This window comes from Canis lupus, chromosome 28, assembly GCF_048164855.1.
Source record: "Canis lupus baileyi chromosome 28, mCanLup2.hap1, whole genome shotgun sequence".
Taxonomy (NCBI): domain Eukaryota; kingdom Metazoa; phylum Chordata; class Mammalia; order Carnivora; family Canidae; genus Canis; species Canis lupus.
The window spans coordinates 38618511-38642151 of NC_132865.1; the positions used below are offsets into that span (position 1 = coordinate 38618511).

Genomic DNA, 23641 nt, shown 5'->3' on the forward strand with positions numbered 1-23641 from the left:
GGGCCTGTTTATTGCGAATCTATAGAACAGATTTCTTTTTCAGCCAAGTGGAGCTAAGATCCATTAGTGTCAGTACCTGTATCAAGAGAGGCATATGTAGCCATAATTTGTTATAATCTTATATAATCTTCCCTTAGAAAATGAAGAAAGGAGCAGTGGGGTAGCTATGGAATTATATTGTGACAGTCCCATTATCCAATGACATTATGCTGGTGATTTAGAGGCAGGCAGTCTAACTGCCCTGAAAGTCAATTGAAGTAAGTATGGGTCTCATTAGGCAGTAATAGATTTTTTTTTTTAAGTTTTCCAAAGCTATTTTTTTCTCTGCTAAAAAAAAGGAAAAAAGAAAGAAGGCAATAACATAGCCATGTGTTGCCTGTTTTCCAATATATCTTGTCCTATTGTGATGTCTTCTAACATTCATGTCTGTTCAGTTACTCTAGGGCATTATTTTCTTCCCTTGGAAACCAAATTATAACATGTTTGTTAATCCTTCAATGTCCTCTCTTCCATAATTTCACCTTTCTTTTTTTAATTAAACCTATGCCTCTTTGAGAAAAATTTTGGTTGTTTCTTTTGTCATATAATTGTTTTGTTTCCTTGTTTCTAATTTCTTTAGTAAATCCTTGTCTTTGAAAAACTTCCTTTTTCAATGACTTGGCTTTTCTCTTTGCATGAAGAGCATTGGTCCCTTCAGTATCATATCAGTTCCACAGACAGTTGTTAGGTTATTGTTATTTATCAACCAGGATTGGGAAGAGGAGGCGGCACAGGTAAATTAAATGGCATTCTCACATTTGGCGATCTCTAAAGTGTGATTTTAAAGAACCTTCTAAGTGCCATTTCAGTCATCATGAGGACTGTTGTGTGATTTGCCCAGTATCTGCAACAGTGTTTACAAAGTCAGGAGATGGTCCAGGATTGCAAGGCTTAATGTGTATCCATATACACATCTTAACACATGTGACCACGTGAACACATCAGTCTCTTTCTCAGGGCTTGGGAGGGGACCCTGGTGGTTCTAGCTCTGAACAGTTATTTTTATTTGCTTCATGGTAAATCTGGCTCTGAGTAGTTAGTTACTCAATAACTGGACATACTCACCACAGATATTTTTCCTTGTCTGAGCACATATCTCCTAGAGTTAGCATCTTTGCAACATGCAAGGCAGACATATAATTATCATTGTGCCTGTTTAGGTCAGTCCCAAGTTGTACTTGGGGGTTTTCCAATGACTATATATGAGTGGTCCTGAGATAGAGGCCCCAATGCCCTGGGGAACTCCTGGGCAGGCCAAGGACTTCCAGGCATTTGTGACCATAGGACCTGGGCCATATACCCCCAGTCACTTGAAGTGAGAGACTGCCCTATGAATGCTAAAACATCAGAGTAAATGTGAATGCTCCTAACGCCAGACTCTAACACAGGGTTTGGCAAACTACAGCTTAGAGGCTGGCCACCTGTTCTTATAAATAGTTTTATTGTTACACAGCAGTACCCATTCATTTGCATAATATCTGTGATCAGTTTCCCACTATAATGGCAGGGTTGAGTAGTTGCAGTAAAGATTGTGTGGCCTGAAAACCCAAAAATATTTATTACCCTCTATTTAAGAACAAGGTTGCTGATGCCTGCTTTAGTAGAATAAAAACACAATAAAAGAATGATAGTCTTTGAATGAATTATTCTAATTTACCTCAAGACTTGGGAATAATATTTTTCATTTTAGACATAATTTTCTCATATAAAAATGAGACATTGAGGGATCCCTGGGTGGCGCAGTGGTTTGGCGCCTGCCTTTGGCCCAGGGCGCGATCCTGGAGACCTGGGATCGAATCCCACATCAGGCTCCCGGTGCATGGAGCCTGCTTCTCCCTCTGCCTGTGTCTCTGCCTCTCTCTCTCTCTCTCTGTGACTATCATAAATAAATAAAATTAAAAAAAAAAAATGAGACATTGACATACCAAAATATTCCTAAGTCTTTCTTGTTAATCTTTTAAATATTATAGATTTTATAAGGCAACAATTTAATATATGAGATTCTATTTTTGTTTACATAATTCTTCATGTTTCAAAATGAATAGAATAGTTCGGATGGATCTTTTATATATATGCCATGAAGCCTTATACACTTTCTAGGCCATTATCCTGTGAACTAGTGTTAACTTTCCCAAGGACACAGAGTTGACAAGTAGAGAATGCAAATTTTAATGTTAATTTATCTGATTCCAAAGTCTAGGCTTTATCCACAGCCAAACTAGAGTAATATACAGCTATGTGTTCATTTCCTGTGACTGCTGCAACAAATTACAACCAACACAGTGGCTTAAAATGACATAAATTAATTATCTTATAGTTCTAGAGGTAAGAAGTCTGAAATTTGTATTGTTGGCCTAGATCATGATGCTCTTTCTGCAGGCTCCAGGAGAGAGAATCCATTTGCTTTCCTTTCCAACTTGTGGAGACAGCCTGCCTGGATTGCTTGGCCTGTGCTCCTTCTTCCACCATGAGGGCCAGCAATGCTGGTTGAGTTTCTCACATCATATCATTCTGACACTATTCTGCAGTCAACTCTCCCTGACCAACTCTTCAGCTTCTTGTCTATTGTGAAGGACATGTGTGATCACACAGGTAGTCAGTCCACGGTCATCTCCCATCTCAACATCCTCAATTTATTCACATTTTCAATGTCTCTTTTGCTATGATAGTGAACATATTCCCAGTTGCCAGAGATTAGGACATGCTTATCTTTGTGGGGGGAGAAGAGGTGAAAGGTGCAGTCATCATGCAAAACTTATCATGGCCAATAATTTTTCTTTACTTTTTAAAAATTGTTAGTGGTGGTGTTTTGCATTGGTTTGCATTGGTGTTTTGCATTTGGTGGAACAAAAGAGGTTGTGAGAAACAATACAACACATAGAAACAAAGGCTTTGATGTCAGACCACAGGGGTTCTGGCTCTCTCTGATTTCTTCTTATTGCGTAGCTTTTGGTATTCTTTCCTGGTCTCATATTTCTCCTCTCTAAAGGGACAATAATAGTAAAAATCTCATACGTTTATTGAGAAGATTAAATTATGTAAGGCATGTCAAACTCAGCAGTGCCGGGCAACTAAGAAGCCCCCAGTGAATGCTAGCTGTAAGGACACATTAGGATGCCATGTTTGAATGAATCTGCTTTAGCTTCTGGTTGTCAGTAGTGTTAATTCAAGAAAATTAAAGAAAAATATTCTGTAAGTAAAGCTGGAAAGAATGTATATCCATGGTAGCCAGTCTTCCCTTTCCTGCTTATGATAGCACGACATTCACATGAAAGGTACAGTTCAGATTGGAAGCAAAGGACATTGACTTTATATTATGCAAGTCATTATATGTTATGTATAACCCAAAGTATTTTTTCTCAAAAAATAGATATCAAAATGAAATCAGAGTAATCTGTTACATAATCTCTACTCTTTGTATTAAAATTATTGAGGAACTTGATATTATTAATTTATATGACTATCAAACAGTTTCTTCTAACCTCATAATACAAAGCACACTATTGTCACTGTGCTTTGGGGATGCCTGGGTAGCTCAGTAGTTGAGCATCTCCCTTCAGCTCAGGTCATAATCCTGGGGTTCTCTCTCTCCCTATGTCTCTCATGAATAAATAAATAAATAAAATCTTAAAAAAAAAGAAAAGAAAAAAATCTGTGCTTTGTACTATTCAATTAGATTGGCTGGTTGCCTCACTAAGCAAATAAAAATCCCAGGAGACCTTGAATCTACATCTTCACTTGTTAGCTTGAATTAGGGAGAGTAATAGATGTGATTTTCTGCTTTAGTGGATGAGAAAAATGTTTAACATGCAAAGTTAGTAGAATACACAGAAAACATTTTTTAAGTGCTTGGTAAGTTAGGAAAGGAATGTGCCAATTAATATTCATATTTATTTGATTCATAATCAATGTGAAGAAAGCGAGAGTATTAGAAAAGGTATAGGACTAGTGATACAATCTGGATTTTATTCTAGGGTCACAGTAATCAACTTTGAGAACTTGGGGTAATTACATAACCTGTGTAGGGTTCAGTTCCATAAGCATGGAAATTCATAGAACGTTCTAAAATATTCCCTTTTGAAAACATTTGAGTTTAAGGAAGACATAAATGAGTGGGAATCGGTTTAGAATGTTTTTAAACATTGGATTAACTCAGGGATGCTGGGTGGCTCAGTGGTTGAGTGTCTGCCCTTGGCTCAAGGCATGATCCTAGGGTCCTGGGATCGAGTCCCACATCAGGATCCCCACAGAGAGCCTGCTTCTCCCTCTGCCTATGTCTCTGCCTCTCTCTCTGTGTCTCTCATGAATAAATAAATAAAATCTTTAAAAAATGATATTGGATTAAGTCAATAATTTTTTTTTCATTCTGTGTAACACCAGATGCTCTTTGCAAATTTTGGATAGTTTGGTCTATATCTCCATTATTGCATTAGCTCTGAATGGTACTTTATAACCTTTTTTAGATAAGGTAGAATTTTTTAAAAAATATGAATTCTATAGTCAGTGAATTAGCTAGCTCCATTTCCGTTTTTAACTACCTGAAGTAACATTTGAAAATAAAATTAAAATATGTAAACATATTGTACTGAATATAATATTAAAATTTTTCTTTGTTGTTCTTACCTATTCCACTATTGGAAAATGGCAGAAAGGCAACCTTACAAAGAGTATGACATGTTCTATAGAATTTGACTGATAGCCTCCTTTCAATGACAGTCTGACTTCAAAAGAATTTCTTGGGAAATAACCAATTCAGTAAAGTAAGCTTCTTTTTGTTGAACTTTTTCTTAGAATTATTGAAAAAAAAGTAAAAATATAAAGAAGGATTTTATACATGAAAACTCAAAATGAAGGACAATTTTTATATGCCATAAAAGACAAAGAAACTAAAAGCCAAGGAGAAATCAGTGGTGAATGCTGTCTTGGCCCAGGAGTTATGATACATGAACAGTGCTTCTAGGAATCAGAGGTGGGGGTTTTAATACCACCCAGGGCAAGGACATGGCTTTCAGCCTACTGTAGGTAGAGGGCTGAAACAGAGCTCCCTGCATAAAGGCTGCTTCATCTATTCAAAGGATGAAGAGAATCAGAAAAACACTTCCCATTAGGAAAGAGGAAGCAGCAAGATAGTTTCTTGACTAAACATCAGGGACTGATGCTGGAATAAAACAGAAAGCTTTGTGAAATTTTTATCTAAGCCTATGTTACACAGGAGAGAAATTTGAGTTTACTCAGACACCATGATGCTGGAGAGACCAGCTGACACATTAGCACAGAAACTGCTCTGGAAGGCATGGAAACCACTAAGATCTTGGCAAAATCTTGGGTGAAATCACCGTGTGAGTTTTCCACAAGCCTGCACATATGCACAATCACAGAAACGAAAACAGACTCCCAAGAAGTTCTCTCTGTCACATGTGCACACCGATTAAAAACTGATTGGGTAAATACATAGCCATAAGGTAACCAGCAATGAGAATAAATGTAAAGCAATAAACAAAAGAAAACAAAGAAGGTATTGGGATCCCAAATCAAGGGAGAACAGATCAATTTGAAAAATACTGTGAAAGTTTAACATAAATAAGTGAAAGAATATATAGACAGCATGTTAAAAGGAAAATATAAGAAATACAGATATTTGAAAAGTAAATAGAATTTTAAAACATGATGGACAGAATTGAAATTAATATCTTAATAGATATCTCAGACAACTAATTAGAATAAAGAATTAGTGAACTGGAAACTTGCAGGAATCACTCAACATGTAGTACTAACAGATAAAAAAGTAAATCATAAGAAAGATTAAGAGTCGTGCAGAAAGATTGAAAATGCCAAATATTTATAGATGTTCCGAAAGATAGAAAAAGGAATCTAGGGAAGATACAGTGAAAAAATTAATGTAAAGAGTTAAAGAGTGGAAGAAAGGCTTGAGTCTTCCAATTTAATGAACAATGTACCCATCTACTGCCTACCTAACTTAGGAAATAGAACAAACCTGTATCTTTGAAGCCTGCACAGTTAAGATAGGCTAGGTTATGGTAATCAACAACTACAAATCTCACAGGCTGAGCTTGGCAGACATTTATTTCTTAGTTATTTTAAGTGTCTAACTGAAGTTGGAAAGAATGAAAGTAAAAATTCACGAAGTGGAAAGGTGAAAAATAAGAGTAATTAATTAATATAGCCAGGTGCTGGAAATAATAAAAACATAAAATAAGCAGAATTTCTTAAAAATTGCTATTTTTATTTCTATGAAAATAATTTTGAAAACTTTATAATTTTCTAATTGATCTTAGGAGAATGAAAGATACAATGCCAAATTCGAGCCTTTAGAAATTTGAAATAGCCCAAGTCTCTGGGCTCTAAATAGGCAAAATCTTTCAAATTGTAAAGAACACATTGTATGATGGAATATATAAAGAAATGAAACTCTACTCAATTAATTAGAAGAAACTAGCCTACTTCTGGTAATAAACCTTAGGACAGCATCAATAAAGTCATATCTCAATATCTTTTTTTGATAAGGAATGAAAAATCTCTCAGTCAAATAATGAATAGTAGTAGAATAATTCAGTGTGATTAAGGAGAGATAATTTCAGGAATATAAGACTGAGTCAGTATCAGTATAATGACCACAGTAGAATGTCCAATTATAAAACCCATGCAATCATCTCAGAGTATGACAAAATGACATTTGGTAAAATTGAACACGCATTCAAGATGAAAGTAATAATAACAGTCACAACAACAGCAGTATAATTCTTAGTATTCTGAGGATAGAAACATTTTTTTTATCATTATATTCACCTATTCATTCAATTATTAGTTAAGTTACTTAATAAGTATTTATGAAATGTCTACCATGTTCCTGCTATTTGCTAAATAAAAGACACACAATCAACATGGTAATGAATAATGAAACACTAGCTGAGAATAGGTAAATAACTAGCAGTTGCCTGACCAGTCGCCTTCTATTATGTCTGCTTCAAACACTGCTAAACTCTTAGAGGGCTCTTTCTCACTGAACCTGGATGTGATCTCAGAATTCTTCTAAAACATGATTCTCATGGCAACCAGCAGTTCCTATTTGATTGGACTTGGCATACCAAATACAATGTACTCATGGCCCCTCAACAACTATTCCCATCTGGAAACCTAGGAAGGATCTATTACCAGTAGTTAATGTGTCTTTTTATTTTCAATGCGATATGCCATATTAGGACAAGTGAGTAATAGGAGATACAAAAGGGATACTGCTTTTGAGAATAATTTGAGAATTTTCACCGCTTTAGTATATTGTCTTGAAGGGAGAATTGTAAGGGAAAAGATGAAGATGATGAGATGTTAGCAGTGTCATAGTTTGTGTGGATGGTTGAGGAAGTCCTGGCTGTGGGTTTTATTTGCTCTGTGAAGAAGGAACATAGTTCATCTGTGAATGTGCAAAGTTAAAGAGTGGGAAATTGGATTTGGATGGAGAACTTCTGAAATAGTCATGGATCAGAATGGAAGAGGTTCAGATGGTACTAAATCAAAATTGTTTTGCAGTTTGGGAGACACAAATGAAATTTATAAATCAATTGTTTACAGTTAACATCAAATAGGATAATAAAAATAAAATGCTGATCACTTAAGCTGGCATATAGAAAAGACTCTTATCTCTCTACCATCTATTATCATCTATCATCACTCTTTTTCATTTATCTTTTTCTCATCTCAATATCATATTATTATTTCTCTTACAACTACTATGATATATAGAGCATGACTTCAGAGATGTAGAATAAATCTCTGTTTTTGTCAACATACTTTTATGTATTATTTTATATACTACAGTCTGTTTTAAATATCTGTTTATGCCTCCTGATTGGCCTGCACCTTTTTAGAGCAGAGTCTGTCAATTAGTTCAATTCTTAATCCCAGACTCATGTCTAGAAAACTCTAAAAATCATTAAGAATCTGTGGACTGAATGAAATAGTTAATTGTGTATGTCATAATCAGAAATTAAAACCAAGGCTTTTACTGTATTTCCTTAAGTGTGGGATGCTTACCACAAGATGTGTATCAGATCATTTTATGTGGTTTATAGACATGACATTCGATAGTATTGTCTCACACAGTGAAAAATACATTTCCTTTCCTCTTTCAGTTATTATCCTGTCTTTTTGGTTATTATATGATGAGAAGTCTCTTTTGGGGGATTACATGTCTTTAACATCCAATACCTACTTGTTAAGGAATCTTTTAAGCAAAAAGAGAACACTTCTGAGAGCCAGAGATTTCAAATGGTTACTATATATATGTGAGTAGAACTTAATAAATTTTTTTTCAGTATTTTATCCTGACAATGGAAAATATACCAAAAGTCAAATTCCTCATCTCTGTCTACCGCTGGGCTAAAAAAGTTGAGGGGGAGGGATTTAATTGTTGCTATTTGTCATGCTGTAAACATCCAAATATTATTATCATGAAAGATTTTCTCTCTGTTTTTCAAATATGTTGGTGCTCCATGACATGAATTTCTGATGGATATGAACCTGTCCCTTTTTCTGTGAGGAAGTTTACCCAGTCTCTATGATGCTTGGTTGTATCTCTTGCTCTTAATTCTCTGCCTTGACTTTATGTTTTTATTCTTCTTGTTCTTTTTGTTTATTTTTTCTTTTTGGTCCCTTTTCTTTTTCCTCTAACTGACCATAAGATAGAATTTCCATGATTTTTTTATTATTATATATAATCACAGAGTTCTATGTACTGTACTCTGCTTCTGAAAATGTGATGACTATTAACATTTTTAGTTCTCTATAAAATGTTATGTAAAGTAGCCTAGATTATTTTCCTCCTGTGAAGTTGTAGTAGAGAGTAAAGTTTCTCCTCTTGTAAAAGCAAAAAATGGATTGCATTATATATTTGTTCAAAAAGAAAAAAGTGACAATTTATTTTCCCTATTTGCTTAATTTTTCTGTGCCATTTCAGTTGCAGAGGTAATGTTTCTTAAAGATACAGCTTTATGGTTTTCCAAAATGCATAAAACTTTAATTGTAGAATAATTTTAAAGGAAAAACAGTATGGTGTCATTAAAATCTTTCAGAAAACATTTAGAATTCTGAGATAAGCTTCTAGTCAAAAGTATTTTGAGGAATTTTTCTTCCAGGTTAAGGAACTAATTTTTCTTTCTGGTGTTTTAGTGACTTTGAATCAACCATAAAGTTATATCGTACAATGTTTCTGGTCTGACTAATCACACTGTTAAGGTAGTATGTTCTCATTGTTTTAATTTCTTTGATAGTTTATGTCATTCATTTCTCACAAATTGAAGCAATCATCCTGAGGCAGAAGAAATTTTATTTTGTGTGAGAGTACACAAGGCCATTTTGCTTTTTTTGAAGGACATGTTTCATATTTTCTCTCTAAAAGCTACTAAATGATCACATTTATTCTAAAAGTTCAGAGTGTCGGAAAGCTTTTCCACAAGGACACTTTCTTACCCAGCACCTTTTCTCAGTGTTTGTTGTGAAGGCTTTTATTTGTTTCACTAAAATCATACTTTGCTGCATTATCTGTTTTTCACTCTGAATCAGGAAGCACGGAGAGCCCTTAAAAAAGTTCCATATAGGACATTCTACCCTGGTGTCTCTCAGGATGATCCAGTTGAAAGTTCTTACGATAATTCTTCTTTCTAGAGCCACCTTTAAGTCAAAATATTGTTACAAAATTAGATGTGGATTATATCATTGTCTTTCTGGCATGCAATAGCTTATTCCAAAGTTTGCAAATCTTTTCTTTCAACTCTGTACATCCGAATCGTAACAAAAATACCACTTTAAACATAGCTAGACTTTGTTTACTCTTATTGGTCTATCTGTGGTTTGTTTTGCAGTAATAAAAAAGATTAGAAACTAAATTTAATGAAACACAGTTAAATGTTACATTTATCAAAGATAGAAGACTATTTCTGAAGACAGTTTTCACACTCACTCTGGGCAGTGCACACTAATGCAATACTTAGGCCATTGTTATGGTCAAAAGTACCTGGAACCTTCTAGTTTACTCCTGCCCTCAACAGAAAGAAGGTTGTACACTGCTGTTGTCACACTCAGAAGCAGTGCTGATCAGATGCCATCTCAGATTATACAACTTTTTTTTAAGATTTTATTTATTTATTTGAGAGAGAAAGAGCACACAAGTGGGAGGAGGGACAGAGGGAAAGGGTGAAACAGACTCCCCATTTGTTGAGCAGGGATCCAGATCTGGGGATCCCGGGATCTGGGGATCTGGGGATCCTGGGATCCTAGGATCATGACCTGAGCCGAAGGCAGCTGCTTAACCAACTGAGCCACCCAGGTGCCCCAGGATTATATAACTCTCTACAGTAGTCACTGCTGTGGGATTGTTGAGCCCAATGGTCAAGAAAGAAGTCTTGAGACACTTTATGGTGCAAAAAAATTATTTTATTATAGTGCAGGGACAGGACCCACGGCCAGAAAGAGCAACACTGAGATGGTGAGCAGTGACTGATTACATATATTTTAGTTAGCAGGGTTTAGAGTGAGCATAAGTCTCTAAGGATTTGGAAGCAAGGCTTTCAGGACCTTGAGGGGCCAGCTGCTGTTAAGATAAGGTTACTTTTAGTCTTTAATAAAAACATTAAGTGTTAAGACATTAAGGCAGTCATGGGTTTTTTGAAGCAGGTCACACTATGAATGTTTCAGGTATCTATCAGTGGGTGGCAATCTAAGTAGATTTAATTTAAGCCACATTTTTCTTGACTTTGTTTTCCTCATCAATAACCATGCCACCTTTATGATGGATTGATATTTTTGATCATGGAATAAACGCTTACTATTAGCTTTGGGGAGGAAATCTAAAGAAGTGAATTGACATACCAAAGGAATTAAACATGGAAGCTGCTTTGTATTCCTACTAGTTTCTAGTTATAACCATGAAAGAAATGTACATCTTATAATTTTAAAATTTAAAAAAAAAGAGCTAATGTTCTCCTGAGTAAATGCAGATGAATCAGTAGAAAATGTTTTGAGAACTCATTGATTTCAGACTTCCCTCTAATGAGGCTTGAGTTCATTACTGTTACTGTTTCAAACATAAGCCATATATGATTAATAAGTTACTCAATATGATACCTGTACTAAGTAACTTTAAAAGGCCCTTAAACATTTCTTGGAGCTATGTGGTAAGCCACAATAAAAGCAGTTAGTTACAATAAGGATAGGCATGGTTTAGCTGAGTTGGTTAAGAGATGAAAAACAAATCAGTATTACAGGACTGAAATTAACAAAGCCAAGATTACCCTATCTGGGAAAGTTCAATGTTCTAATTTCTATAACCTCAAACTATCATTTCTTGTATGAACTCTTAACAATTCCCAGACATTAACTTCATCTTTTTTTAACTTTATGATTTGCACTAACCATTATTTACCATATATGTTTTAAGATTTTATTTATTTATTCCTGAGAGATACAGAGAGGGAGGCAGAGACATAGGCAGAAGGAGAAGAAGCTCCCTGCGAGGAGCCTGACCATTATTTATCATATGCTGTAGAATTTCATTTTAACCATTCAGAATGCAACATCTTTACTACTGAATCTAAGAAATTAATTCAGTGATACCTTCAAAGGCGATCAAAATCATATTACATTTATTTAAAAAAGCATGGGAACAGGACAATGAACATTTTAGCCGGAAAACTATTTCAGAAACTGGGAATGGCTTTTGTATGGAATTATGGGGGCTAATAATTGTCTTGGTTTCCTAGTGCTGCCATAACAAAGTACCACAAACTGGGTGACTGAAGATAACTGAAGTTTATTGTCTCACAGTTCTGGAGGTGAGAAGTCTGAATTTAAAGTCTCAGCAGGATCATGATGCCTCTAAAACTTGTATTAGAGGGGCAAATTGTTTGCCTCTTCTTAGCTTCTGGTGATTTGCCAGCAATCCTTGGCATTCCTTGGCCTGCTGCTGTAAAGTATAATCTTTGCCTCTGTCATCACATGGTGTTCTCACTAGTATCTGTGTTCAGATGTTCCTCTTCTTATAAGGACATCAGTCATATAGATATTGGATTCAAGCCCACCCTCCTAACCTCATCTTAACTTGATTGCATCCTTAAAGAACCTACTTTCAAATTGTAAGAGCACATTCACAGGTGCTCAGGGCTCAACATATCTTTCAGGACATCACTCAACTCACAACAATAATTAAAATTTACTTTTAAGTTACAATTTTTTAACTTATTTTCTTGAAAATGTAGGGCAGGGGGATGCCTGGGTGGCTCAGCCATTTAGTGCCTGCCTTCTGCCCAGGGTGTGATCCTGGAGTCCCAAGATTGAGTCTCACATCGGCCTCCCCACATGGAGCCTGCTTCTCCTCTGTCTGTGTCTCTACCTCTCTCTCTCTCAAATAAATAAAATTTTTTAAAAAAGAAAAAAAATGTAAGGCAGAGGACACAGCAATAAAGAGAAACCAAATGCTGTGGCAAAATATGCTAGATGTTATGACTTTAAATGGGAAAGAAGCTTTCAAAATAAATTTGGACACTTGTTCTTGAAATCAATATAATATTCAATTTAGTCCTAAAGTCCTAAGGCCTTTGGAGTTTTAATGAAAATATACAAACAGGGGACACAATACATTAACTTACTTTTAGGGGCTAGTACTATTTTAACATTTAAAAAACATAAAAGCAGGACGCCTGGGTGGCTCAGTGGTTAAGCACCTGTCTTCTGCCCAGGGCGTAATCCTGGAGTCCGCGGATCGAGTCCCACATTGGGCTCCCTGCATGGAGCCTGCTTCTCTCTCTGCCTGTGTCTCTGCCTCTCTCTCTGTCTCTCATGAATAAATTTAAAAAGTCTTAAAAAAAAAAAGAAAAAACATAAAAGCAAAAACAATGACAGTGTGAAAAAAAGGAACTTTTATAAGACAATCTCTCAAGGAGCCCAGGTGGCTCTGCAGTTTAGCGTGGCCTTCAGCCCAGGGCAAGATTCTGGAGACCTGGGATCAAGTCCCATGTCAGGCTTCCTTGCATGGAGACTGTTTCTCCCTCTGCTTGTGTCTCTGCTTCTCTCTCTCTTTCTCTTTCTCTCCCCCTCCCTGTCTTTCATGAATAAATATATAAAATCTTTAAAAAAAATAAGGACAGTATCATATAAATTTAGATAAAAACTTATTCTTTTTAAATTTATTTATTTTAGAGAGAGAGAGAAAGAGCATGGGGAAGGGGAGGAGCAGAAGACTCCCCACTGAAAGAGAAGCCTGATGGATGCAGGGCTGGATGGGGAGCTGGATGTGGGACTAGATCCCAGGACCCTGAGATCATGATGGGAGCTGAGGCAGACACCTAACCAACTGAGCCACTCAGGCGACCATAGATAAAAACTTCTAAACAAAGTATTAAAAATTGAAGTCAAGCAATGTATATATAAAACATGATGAAAATAGGTTTATTCTGCTAATATAATTGATCTGACATTTTTAAAGTGCTGATAGAATTTATGTCATGAATATTAAAAAGAAAAATGGTGATTTCAATGTTTGTAGAAAAGAATATCTCAGGTAAAATGCAGCATCTCTCTTAAATTTAAGAAAAGCTCTTAGTATTTTAAGAAAATGGAACATCCTGACTTAATAAAGAGCAACTCAAAAAAATCTACTGCAATTGATTAAATGTTAAAAGCATTTCATTTAAACACATGAATAAGACAAGGATGGCAACTACTGTGATTAATATTCAAAATTGTATTGAAAACCATAGGGAGGCAGTAAAATAAGAAAGAGACAAATACTGGAAAGGATAAAATAAAACTATCACAACTATTTCTTGCAAATTCTGTACATAGTAAACTAAGAGGAATATAAGAAAAATCAAATTGCAATACCAACTGAGAAGAAAAGATTAACAAAAGCCGTGCAATGTGTTAGGAAGAAATTTTTTGTATATTTTTTTATTGTAGTTTGATTTGCAACATATAGCATAACACCAAGTGCTCATCCGGTCAAGTGCCCCCCTCAGTGCCCATCACCCAGTCACCCCATCCACCCACCCACCTCCCCTTCCAGTACCCCCTGTTTGTTTCCCAGAGTTAGGAGTCTCTCATGTTTGTCACCCTCTCTGATATCAAAGAACTCTCAGGGTAGTTACTAAAGAGTACTTAAGAAACGGAGACGTGGATTTTTTGCTCAGGAGGACTGAGATTCAGTAATTCTACTGAACAAAAAATGAAAGAAGACTTACAGAAAAAGACCATTTCCATTTCTTTGCCTTGAAGCTTAATACTGACTGTAAATGTTCCTAAATAATCAGAGGTAAACAGAAAACATAATGAAATTAAGAGCTGACATTTTTCATGAATATGGACTTCATGGTAAGCCATACACAACACAAGGTAGAGAAGAAAGGGAGGTTCCGCCTTTCTTACAACTATCTGGATAATTTTTTTAAATGAAAAATTTTGCTAACATCTATGTGGATAGCTATGACTATGTAGGCTTATAAAAATGTCCCACACAAAATGTGATGAATTTCTGCTTTGCTTTTACATGTGCGTATTTTATTGCAGATACAAAATTTCTTTGGTAACAGCTGGTCTTTTAATGTCCTCATCATGACCAGTGAATTTGCAAAAGCAGATGAAATCCTTCTGTAAGCACCAGTAAATTAGAAATTAAAAAAAAAAAAATGCTTGGGCAAATCCCTGAAATCAAAATGTTTTGTTAAATTTTCCTGTGTTTTAGTTTTTAATAAAGACCACATGATATAAAGCTTAAAAAAAGAGTAAGTAATTCAAATGTGTCAGTATTCACCTAAAATAATATATTCATTGTAATTTTAATTAAGATCTTAATAGTTCTTTGTTGTGGCACCAACAGGCTGATTTTAAAATTAACTTGATAGAGAAAATGGCCAAGAAGAATCTAATTGAGTGATTTGATGTTCCACTTAGCAACACTTATTATACAGCTTTTAGTAATTAATGTAGTGTGATATTGATTCAAGAATAGACAGATGGATTGATAGAGTAGAATAGAAAGCCACACACAAAAATATGTGTTTCTGTGTGGAACCATGATATTTGAAAGTAGTGCAGGACAAATTAGTAAGAAATGAGAACATTCTCAATAAGTGGTGCTGTAAAAATTGGCTATCCATGGATAAAAATGAGTATGGATTCCTATCTCACATCACATTTGAAAATCAATTAAAAAAAAAAGAAAAGAAAAGAAAATCAATTTCAAATAGATGAGGGACTTAAATCTGAGAGACAAAAGTTTAAAACTTTTAAAAATATAAAGGAGAATATCTTTATGGCATTGGGGAAGAAAAGCGTTTTCTATTTTAAGTTAAAAAAATTACAATGAATTGATAAAGTTAGCCTTAAAATTTAGACAATATTTTCATCGACGTCTAACATAATGAAAGTAATTAATACAAAAAGTCCTGTTGGGTCACCTGAGTGCCTCAGTCAGTTAAGCATCTGACTTGACTTTGGCTTCAGGTCATGATCTCAGGGTCCTGGGATGGAGGAATCCCCACATTGGACCCTATGCTTAGTGGGGAGTCTACTTGGGATTCTCTTTCTCTCTCTCTCTCTCTCTGCCCTTTCCCCCCTCAAATAAATAAATAAATCTTTAAAAAATCCCAAACTTGAGAAATACATTTGAACATAGATAATAATGCATTAGCTTACAGAATATATTCAGAACTCCTGAAGTAAGACAGAAAAACATAATCCAATGGGAAAATGAGAAAAAGACATGGTATAAATAGGCATTTTATGTAAAAATAAGATGCCCAATCAATATATAGCAGATGCTCAACTAAATAATTAATCAGGATAATGAAAAATGATAATGAAATACCATTTCATACCCATCAAGTTAGTCTTAGAAAAATAATGGACATTTGATTTTAAATCTCTTAATGTGGCCTCCTACAAACTATCAGACTGACAAAGAGCACACACCAAATAACACATGACTCATACATTCAGAATTAGTAGGAGGCAAGAATGGCATGAATTTCAAATTTCTTTAAGTTTGAATATAATCACCAAGTTCCAACAGAGCTGCCATTGAAGCTCCACTTCCACGGTAAGTCTGTGGGCCTGGAGAGAAGGTTGGAGAATTTAAAAATCTTTGTGGACAAAAGAAAGGGGATCAGGGCATGGATGAACTATGAGAAAAAAGAAATCTCTCTAGAAAGGCAAAGTTCAGCAGTAAGTGCTGACTCACCAAATGTAGCTCTGGAAATTTCCAGAGTCTACAACACCAGTCACAGGGCCGAAAGTGACCAGAAGTAGCAATGTTTCGGTGACAGAAGTTAAGGAAAGAAATGGTAGCACCCTTGCAGATCTAATAGGAAGCTAATGCAGAATGAAATGAAAGGAAGATGGCTGTAGGAATGAAAGAGAAATACAACCCACCAATGCCTGCTGTCTCCCACTGCAATCAAGGATGCTGTACTTTACGGCAGTGACAGAAGATTATGCTGCCAAACTAGAAATCCATTTCATGAAATGTCTAGAATAAAGGAGAGAGAGAGAGAAAGCTTATTTCAAATAAAGCTAGGTAGCAAGAAAACAAAAATGCAAATCAAAACATTTCAGAGAAAAATTCTCCCAGGGAAAAAAAATTGAAACAGAAGGACTCTATAATACAACACTTGAATCTGAATTAAACAAGCACTCAGACACTCAAACAAGTACTTGGAGATATAAAAAGCCCAGCTATCATGAGAAATTAAGAAAAGAAATGCAAGAGGAAGAGGAATAACAGGAAAGGGAGGATGGAGAAGGGCCAAAGGGGGAGGGGAAGGAAGGAGGAGTGGGGAAAGGAGAAGAAGGGGAGTAGCCATGAGATTAAACTAAACAGAAAATTTGAAAAATAAGTTCAATGTGCAAGGGCACTGTCTATTAATATTGAAGATATACATGTGGATATGTATCACAGAGAACTTCTATTTGCTCATTATGAGAATATGAACTGCCTATATATTTTGGACAGCAGTTTGGCATTATCTATTAAAATAAAAAACATCATGCTCCACACTTGGTATTTGAAGCTTTCGCATCAGCATGTTCTAGAGCAGGGATCTGCAAATCACAGCCCATTGACCAAATCTAACCCACTACCTGATTTTGTAAATAAACGTTTATTGGAACAAATCTGTGTCCATTTTTTATGTTTTGTCTTTGGCGGCTTTTGTGGAAAAGGGAAAAAGTTGAGTAATTGCAAAATGTAGTCCACAATGCTGAAAATATTTACAGTCTCATCCTTTTCATAAAAATTTACAGATGCCTGGTCTAGTGAGACCTTTGTCCATATGAAGAGGCATGTATGACAATGTTCATAGTAAAAGAGCTGAAAACACTGCAAATACTCAGCACCTGTAGAATAGACAGCTAAATTGGAAGAATATCCAATGGGCTACTATAGACTAGAGAAAAGGAAGCAAATTAGTGCAACAATACAAATGAATCTCCAAATAAAAGGTTGAGTGAAAAAAAAGGATGTATGAACGTTATTTTTTTATCTGTGTCAAGGTTAAAACATATGAAGCTGAACTATATGGTGTCTATGGAATCACATATGAAATAAATGGTTAAAGTATGGAACATGTCAAGTTTTTCCTATGTTTATCCTTGAGGACAGAGAGAAAACAGTCTCAGCCACTCTCACAAGGAGTTTCATGGGTACTTATTGGTCTTATTTTCTTTCTTTAAATTGATGGTGTGTCCAAAGCTGTTTGCTTAAATTATCACTTGCATTATGACTTTTTTTAATTTTGAAAAATCACTTCAGATCCCAAATCAAATGTCATTGTCTTTTTAACAAGAGAAAATTTCCCTAACACATTATATTATTTCCACAAATTATTTTTTTACTCTGTTTACACGGAAAAATTTTAATATTTAGCTAATTAGCTTATTTGTTACATGTTTCTGAAAGAATTAGTTGGATAGAGATATATACACACACAGAATTATATTCCATATACTTACAGGATAATTACAAAGAAGAACACAGTAGATGTTACATGACTGATGTTAAATGTTCTTGGTTAGGTCACTGCTTTGTTCCCTGGCCAGCTGGGTGATCCCATCATCTCAAAGTTTTTACCTGTGGAATGGGAATCATAAAAATCTCTGCTTTTCTTTTTAGTGTGTATAAATTTAAGAAAATGCTTTATAGTCATTCGTGTAAGTAATACTGTCATTGTCTCTTTAACATTCCAGCATGTGATATCTGTATGTCTTTGTTTCAGGTTGTATGGTAACCCAGGCAACATTGACTTCTGGCCCGCCCTCATGGTTGAAGACCTGATCCCTGGTACAAGAGTGGGACCAACACTTATGTGCCTGTTTGTTACCCAGTTTCAGCGGCTGAGAGATGGAGATAGGTGAAGAATTATCTGTTATAATTATCAAAGATAACAAAATATAGGTGTACAATAACATTATAAGTGTGATTCCATACTTTCTGAGATTCAAAATATTTTGAATATGAGAAATAACAAATAGTAACTGGTCACAGAATTTTTCTGACTATTGATAATACCAGATAGCATTCATATTTGTAAATTCTTATAAATCTTTGTAAGAAAAAAAGAAACAGACTGTCTAGGAAAAGCATAGAAGTCAGTGGTTATAAGGATGCACTAGAGTCACTACCATGCATTTAAATCTGACCATCTTTACTCGCAGCTCTTTAACTTCATGAAGCATGACACCTGGAACCTGTTCCTCATCTGTAAAGTCTGATTAATAGTAGTATCTTAGGTTCAGAGATTGTGGCAACTGTAAATGATGTTGGCAGTGCAGGAGCTGACATCAGGCCTGCAGCTCCATCCCTTCATCCTCATGGAAGACCAATTGATCAGACCTCCCTGCAAAACTATGAGTTAAGGGCATTTACTAGTGGAAAGATAACTGGGAATTCTTCCTAAAAACCTCTTGGTTTGTCCTAAAGTGTTGATTATAAATCAACTTGAATTCATGAAATTATAAAAGACAGCTGGCAGAAGATGTAAGTTCAGGTAATCTCTTCATTGTAAGGCTAACTAAAGTATAAAAACTAAGAAAACTGAAAAACTAAGCAACCCTCCCAGGATTGGCATGGGACACACTATTAGCTCTCTTCTATTACTTGAACCAAATGTGTTCCAGGGCATTCGCTGTATCATCCAAATCACTAGTATAATCTTGGATAAGAGCTAGGATTCTTGTGAACCTGTTTGACAATTCAACCGTTTATATTATTGCAGAGATTAATCATGTATAAAGGACTTAAAACACTGCTTAGAACTTAGGTTTTAGTTAAAGTTTTACTAAAAAATTATTCTTTACTTAAATTTTTTCTCCCCAATCTCTTCTATTTATGAATTATAAAGAAAGTAGTAACATTTAATTCCTTTTATTGCACATTGGCAAACATTCATAGTGTAATATTTCCTTTTAATTTTTATAAATTAGTTTTAGCACTCCGAATTTATTGCAATACATCATTGGGCTAATATGTTTGAGTGATAATAACTTAAGCATATATGTAGTCAAAAACTAAACAAATTTGGAAGAGCTTTGGTTTTTTGGTGTAAGCTGTCTTCCTTCCTCTTTTGTATGTTTACTAGGGCTACCATTAACAAAGTCCAAAAGGTGGGGTACCTTAAATAATAAATGTATTGTCTCATAGTTCCTGAGTCTAGATCAAGGTTGGGAGGGTTGGTCCCTACTGAGGCCTCTCTCCTTGAGTTGTGGATGACCAACTTCTCCTTTTCTCTTCACATAATCTTCCTTCTGTGTGCCTGTCTGTGGCCATATTTCCTTTTCTTATAAGGACACTAGTATTGGATTATGAACTTAACTCCCTCATGACACCCTAATGACCTTATTTTTACTTAACTACCTCTTTAATGGACCTGTCTCCAAATAAAGTCATGTTCTGAAGTACTGGGGGCCGGATTTCAACATATGAATTTTGAGAGGACACAACTTAGCCCATATACATGTGAGGGGCAACAGTCTTTTGCTTCCTATCTTACGTTGTATGCCTAGCATGAGAAAAGTGCTTGGTATATGGTACTGAAATACTTCCTGAAGGAATGAACAAGGGGTCATTTTAATAGTGTTTTAAAACTGAATCGTTTCATTTGAAATCAAATGTATTTATTCTAATTAGCCAATAGATATTGTGAACTAGTGTGTATTAATAATTAACCAACATTTCCCTTTTGCCCTTTAGGCAAATATGTCAATATTAAATTGTTCAAGTAAGTTCTAAAGTTAGTTTATGGGATTTTAAGTTAAAAAACATATTTTTAAAAAATTTTTAAAAGCTTTACTTTGAATCATTTTGTAAAACTTGAATAGAAAGTGATAGTTCAAAAGCATGGGATTTAAGAACTTTATAAAATATTGGAGGCAATTCAAAGCACGCTTAGTTGGAGAACACACATAATCCTTTCCTTATGTTTCTCCTTCACTGAGCTCTTTGCTGTTCTGACTGCTCGGCATGTAGCTCAGTGCAGTGCTCCCTCAGCCCCTCACTCTGCGCGTCTCCTTGCTGACCACCAGATTCTGGTACGAGAATCCTGGAGTGTTCACTCCCGCACAGCTCACTCAGCTGAGGCAGGCGTCCCTGGGCCGTGTGCTCTGTGACAATGGTGACAACATCCAGCAAGTCCAGGCCGATGTCTTTGTGAAGGCAAAATACCCACAGGATTACCTGAGCTGCGATGAGATACCACAGGTGGATCTTCGAATGTGGCAAGACTGCTGCGAAGGTCAGTGAGTGTATAGTCAGCCTATCTGGATTTGCATATGTGCACACTTGTGTGATTTCTAGCATTGAAGGCTCTGCTTCTTAAACAAAGGTGCACAGAAGAAAACACTCGAAAGAGGGTCTTCTTCCTTTAGGAATCAGACAGATGTTGGACAGGGCAAAGGGAAAGCCAGAGGTTCCACCTCCCAACCTCCTCCATTTGGATCTACCCTCGTTACAGTGGGGAGGGCCCAGCAGAATGGGGTGGAACTTGGTGATCAGTCTGGTGTCTAGTTCTCATGCCCTTCAGATGACTGTGCCAAACATCAAACTACAATCATTTGGGACTGGATATATCTACTTCCTGGGGGTCAGCTGACCACAGAGAGGAGAAAAGAATCATAGTAGCTCAGATAATTTAGACTAGTCTCTATAAGGTGTTGCACCCATGTTCATTGGAAATTTGGGAATGTCTTGATAAAACTAGAGAACTTTCTCTAGTGACACAACATAATTTGCCATATCTACTGTGTCACCTTTATGAGCTAAACTACCTAGGGTGCATTATAAGCATCTATTTTGTCATCACAATACCTCTTAAGAAATGTGGCTCTATTCTCCTTTAATAAATAAGAAGAATATGGCTCAAGAGTGTCAGATAACTTGGAGTAAGTGGTGACCTGGGGCTAGGGAAAGGAGGTATGTCTGCTGACACCTAGAAATGAACTAAGACTTGATGGTTCTGAGCAGAACATGTGAGCTTCCACATGTGAGTACATATCTATCACGTGATACCACACCTGTGTCTCTTCCTGCCTCTACCAACACCTAGGCAACAGTGGCCTCGTACCTGCCATGGATAGAGACTATGGCCCTGGGGGAGCTCTGATATTCTCTGAGAAGGAAATGGCAGATCCCGTCAAAGAAGTGGTGCTTGCCATTCACAGGAGAAGAGAAGAGAGGAGATGTTATCAGCCCCAAACATTCCAGAGTGGGAAAAACAAGTACTAGAAATATGAGAGAATGCTGAGCCAAAAACACAATGACACCTGAGGTGCAGTTTCCTTTTTCTGTACCGTGGGTTTTATGGGACAGAGAAGAAAGTCATTTAGTACTGTGAGGAGGAGGTATACTTTTCCTCACCTCAAATTCTTGGTGATTACAGCCAGGAATAATGAAATATTTCCAGCTCTATGAAACATGGGACAAGAGTAAGCAATGTGCAAAACAAGATGAGTGGCAAGTAGTAACACTCCTCTTGCTTTTTCTGCAGTCATCGGACTGGACATTGAGCCCATTGAGCAGAAGGAAAAAATAGATGGCATGGAAGGGTGTGAGCCACAATGGAAATAGCTGTGCTCCGGATGGAAGCTCTGACTCAAGTCCAGGAAGCCAAAGTTGTGGTCCCATTATGCCCACGTCCACCTTTTCTAGACGCTCATACTGCCAGCCCTGTGGCAGGGGATTCATATTCATACATAATGCCTACCTACCTCAAAATCTTTATGAGTCTTTCAAGGTGGCTATCCTTGTCCCTGACTCACATTTGAGGAAAGTGAGGCTCCTGGATGCTAAATACATATTCTGAGTTCCCTAAGCCAGGATTTAAACCTACGGCCAACCTGAAAGCCTCAGCCGTTTTCTCTGTGTGCACGGTCTCCTTTGAGGACAGGTGCATGGCACAGACAGGGAGCCGGCACCCAGCGAGGGCATTCTGTCTCTTCCACTCTCCTTCTCCTTCAGTCCTGTGACTCCAATGTACTATCCGATTCAGACATCTCCAGACCCAGGAGAGAGAGATTCTTTCTTACTTAAATGCTAACACATTTGTTATTGGTGATATGTTATGGAAAATGCATTGCAAAAACATAACAGGCAAGGGAAGGAGTGAGTCTTGAATATGTGAAGCATTCTTACTATTAAGATCCTGATTTGTGGTCTTGAGCAATAGTAAGAATGCTCTTTCTTTGATAGTGTTTGAAAAAAAAACAAAACACCTGGAAATTAATTAACCAATAGTAAACATTTACCAAGAAGATGGAAAGAAAAATACATTGTCTTCTTTTATGGCACTATCACTCTTAAAACCATGCTTGGCCACATGGCAGCATATCCCTTCCTTATACAGTGCTCAGAAGTCAATTCCGGAACAAAATCACCTAAGGATATAAATGCACCTCAAGATACAAATAAATCATAATGTAAGGAAGCGGGACATGTTTATAACGAGAACCATTGTAAGTAGATGCAGATTTTGTATTTCCTTGTACTTTTTGACCAACAGGCTTAATTTTTCAGAAAAAAAAAACCTAAAAGACATTCTTTAAAATGAGAGATTTTAAATAAAGATACTTGGTAACTGCTCAAAAGCAGATGTTTATTTACAGCATCGGCTTCTTACACCTCCCAATTAACAGCAGCATGCAGGTATTTAGGGGCAGATAGAATTATTCAATTCACTGAGGGATTACTTTGTAGATTGTTGCTCTGTAATTTTCCTTAGGTCATACATTATAGTGGCCTGAATTAACTGGAACCAGAAATGCTTGTATCAGCCACTTTGTATCCACCACTCAGACCTGAAGCTGTTACTTTCCTAAAGCATTAATGGATGTATTGAATGGATGTATTAGTGGATGTACTCAAGGATCTAGAATTCAGCATCTTCACTAATCTTTATACTTGTCTTACTCATATTCTCATGCCTGTTGAAGGATTCTTCACTAGCCTCTTATTCTCGGGTTAAGACAAATACAATAATGATGCTTAAATGGTTTAATTGTTTTAACTGACATTGTCCTAGAGAAAACATAGAGCTCAGTTTCACATTTAAAC

General features: G+C 36.1%; 1 protein-coding gene across 11 annotated transcripts in view; it reads left to right on the forward strand.

Moving 5' to 3' along the window:
* PXDNL (peroxidasin like) overlaps positions 1-23641 on the forward strand; it is a 429120-nt gene that overhangs the window by 378784 nt on the left and 26695 nt on the right. For 7 of the 11 annotated variants that reach the window (XR_012020205.1, XM_072804658.1, XM_072804659.1 and 4 more), the window contains 2 exons: positions 18315-18449; positions 20620-20828. Coding sequence is in view for 8 of the 11 variants with exons in the window: in XM_072804658.1 (XP_072660759.1) it covers positions 18315-18449; positions 20620-20828 (344 nt within the window). In the remaining 3 variants the exon portion in view is untranslated. Of the gene's footprint in view, positions 1-18314; positions 18450-20619; positions 20829-22079; positions 23629-23641 lie in introns of those variants that run through there. The other 4 variants (XR_012020206.1, XR_012020207.1, XM_072804665.1 and 1 more) reach the window with 2 other exon arrangements.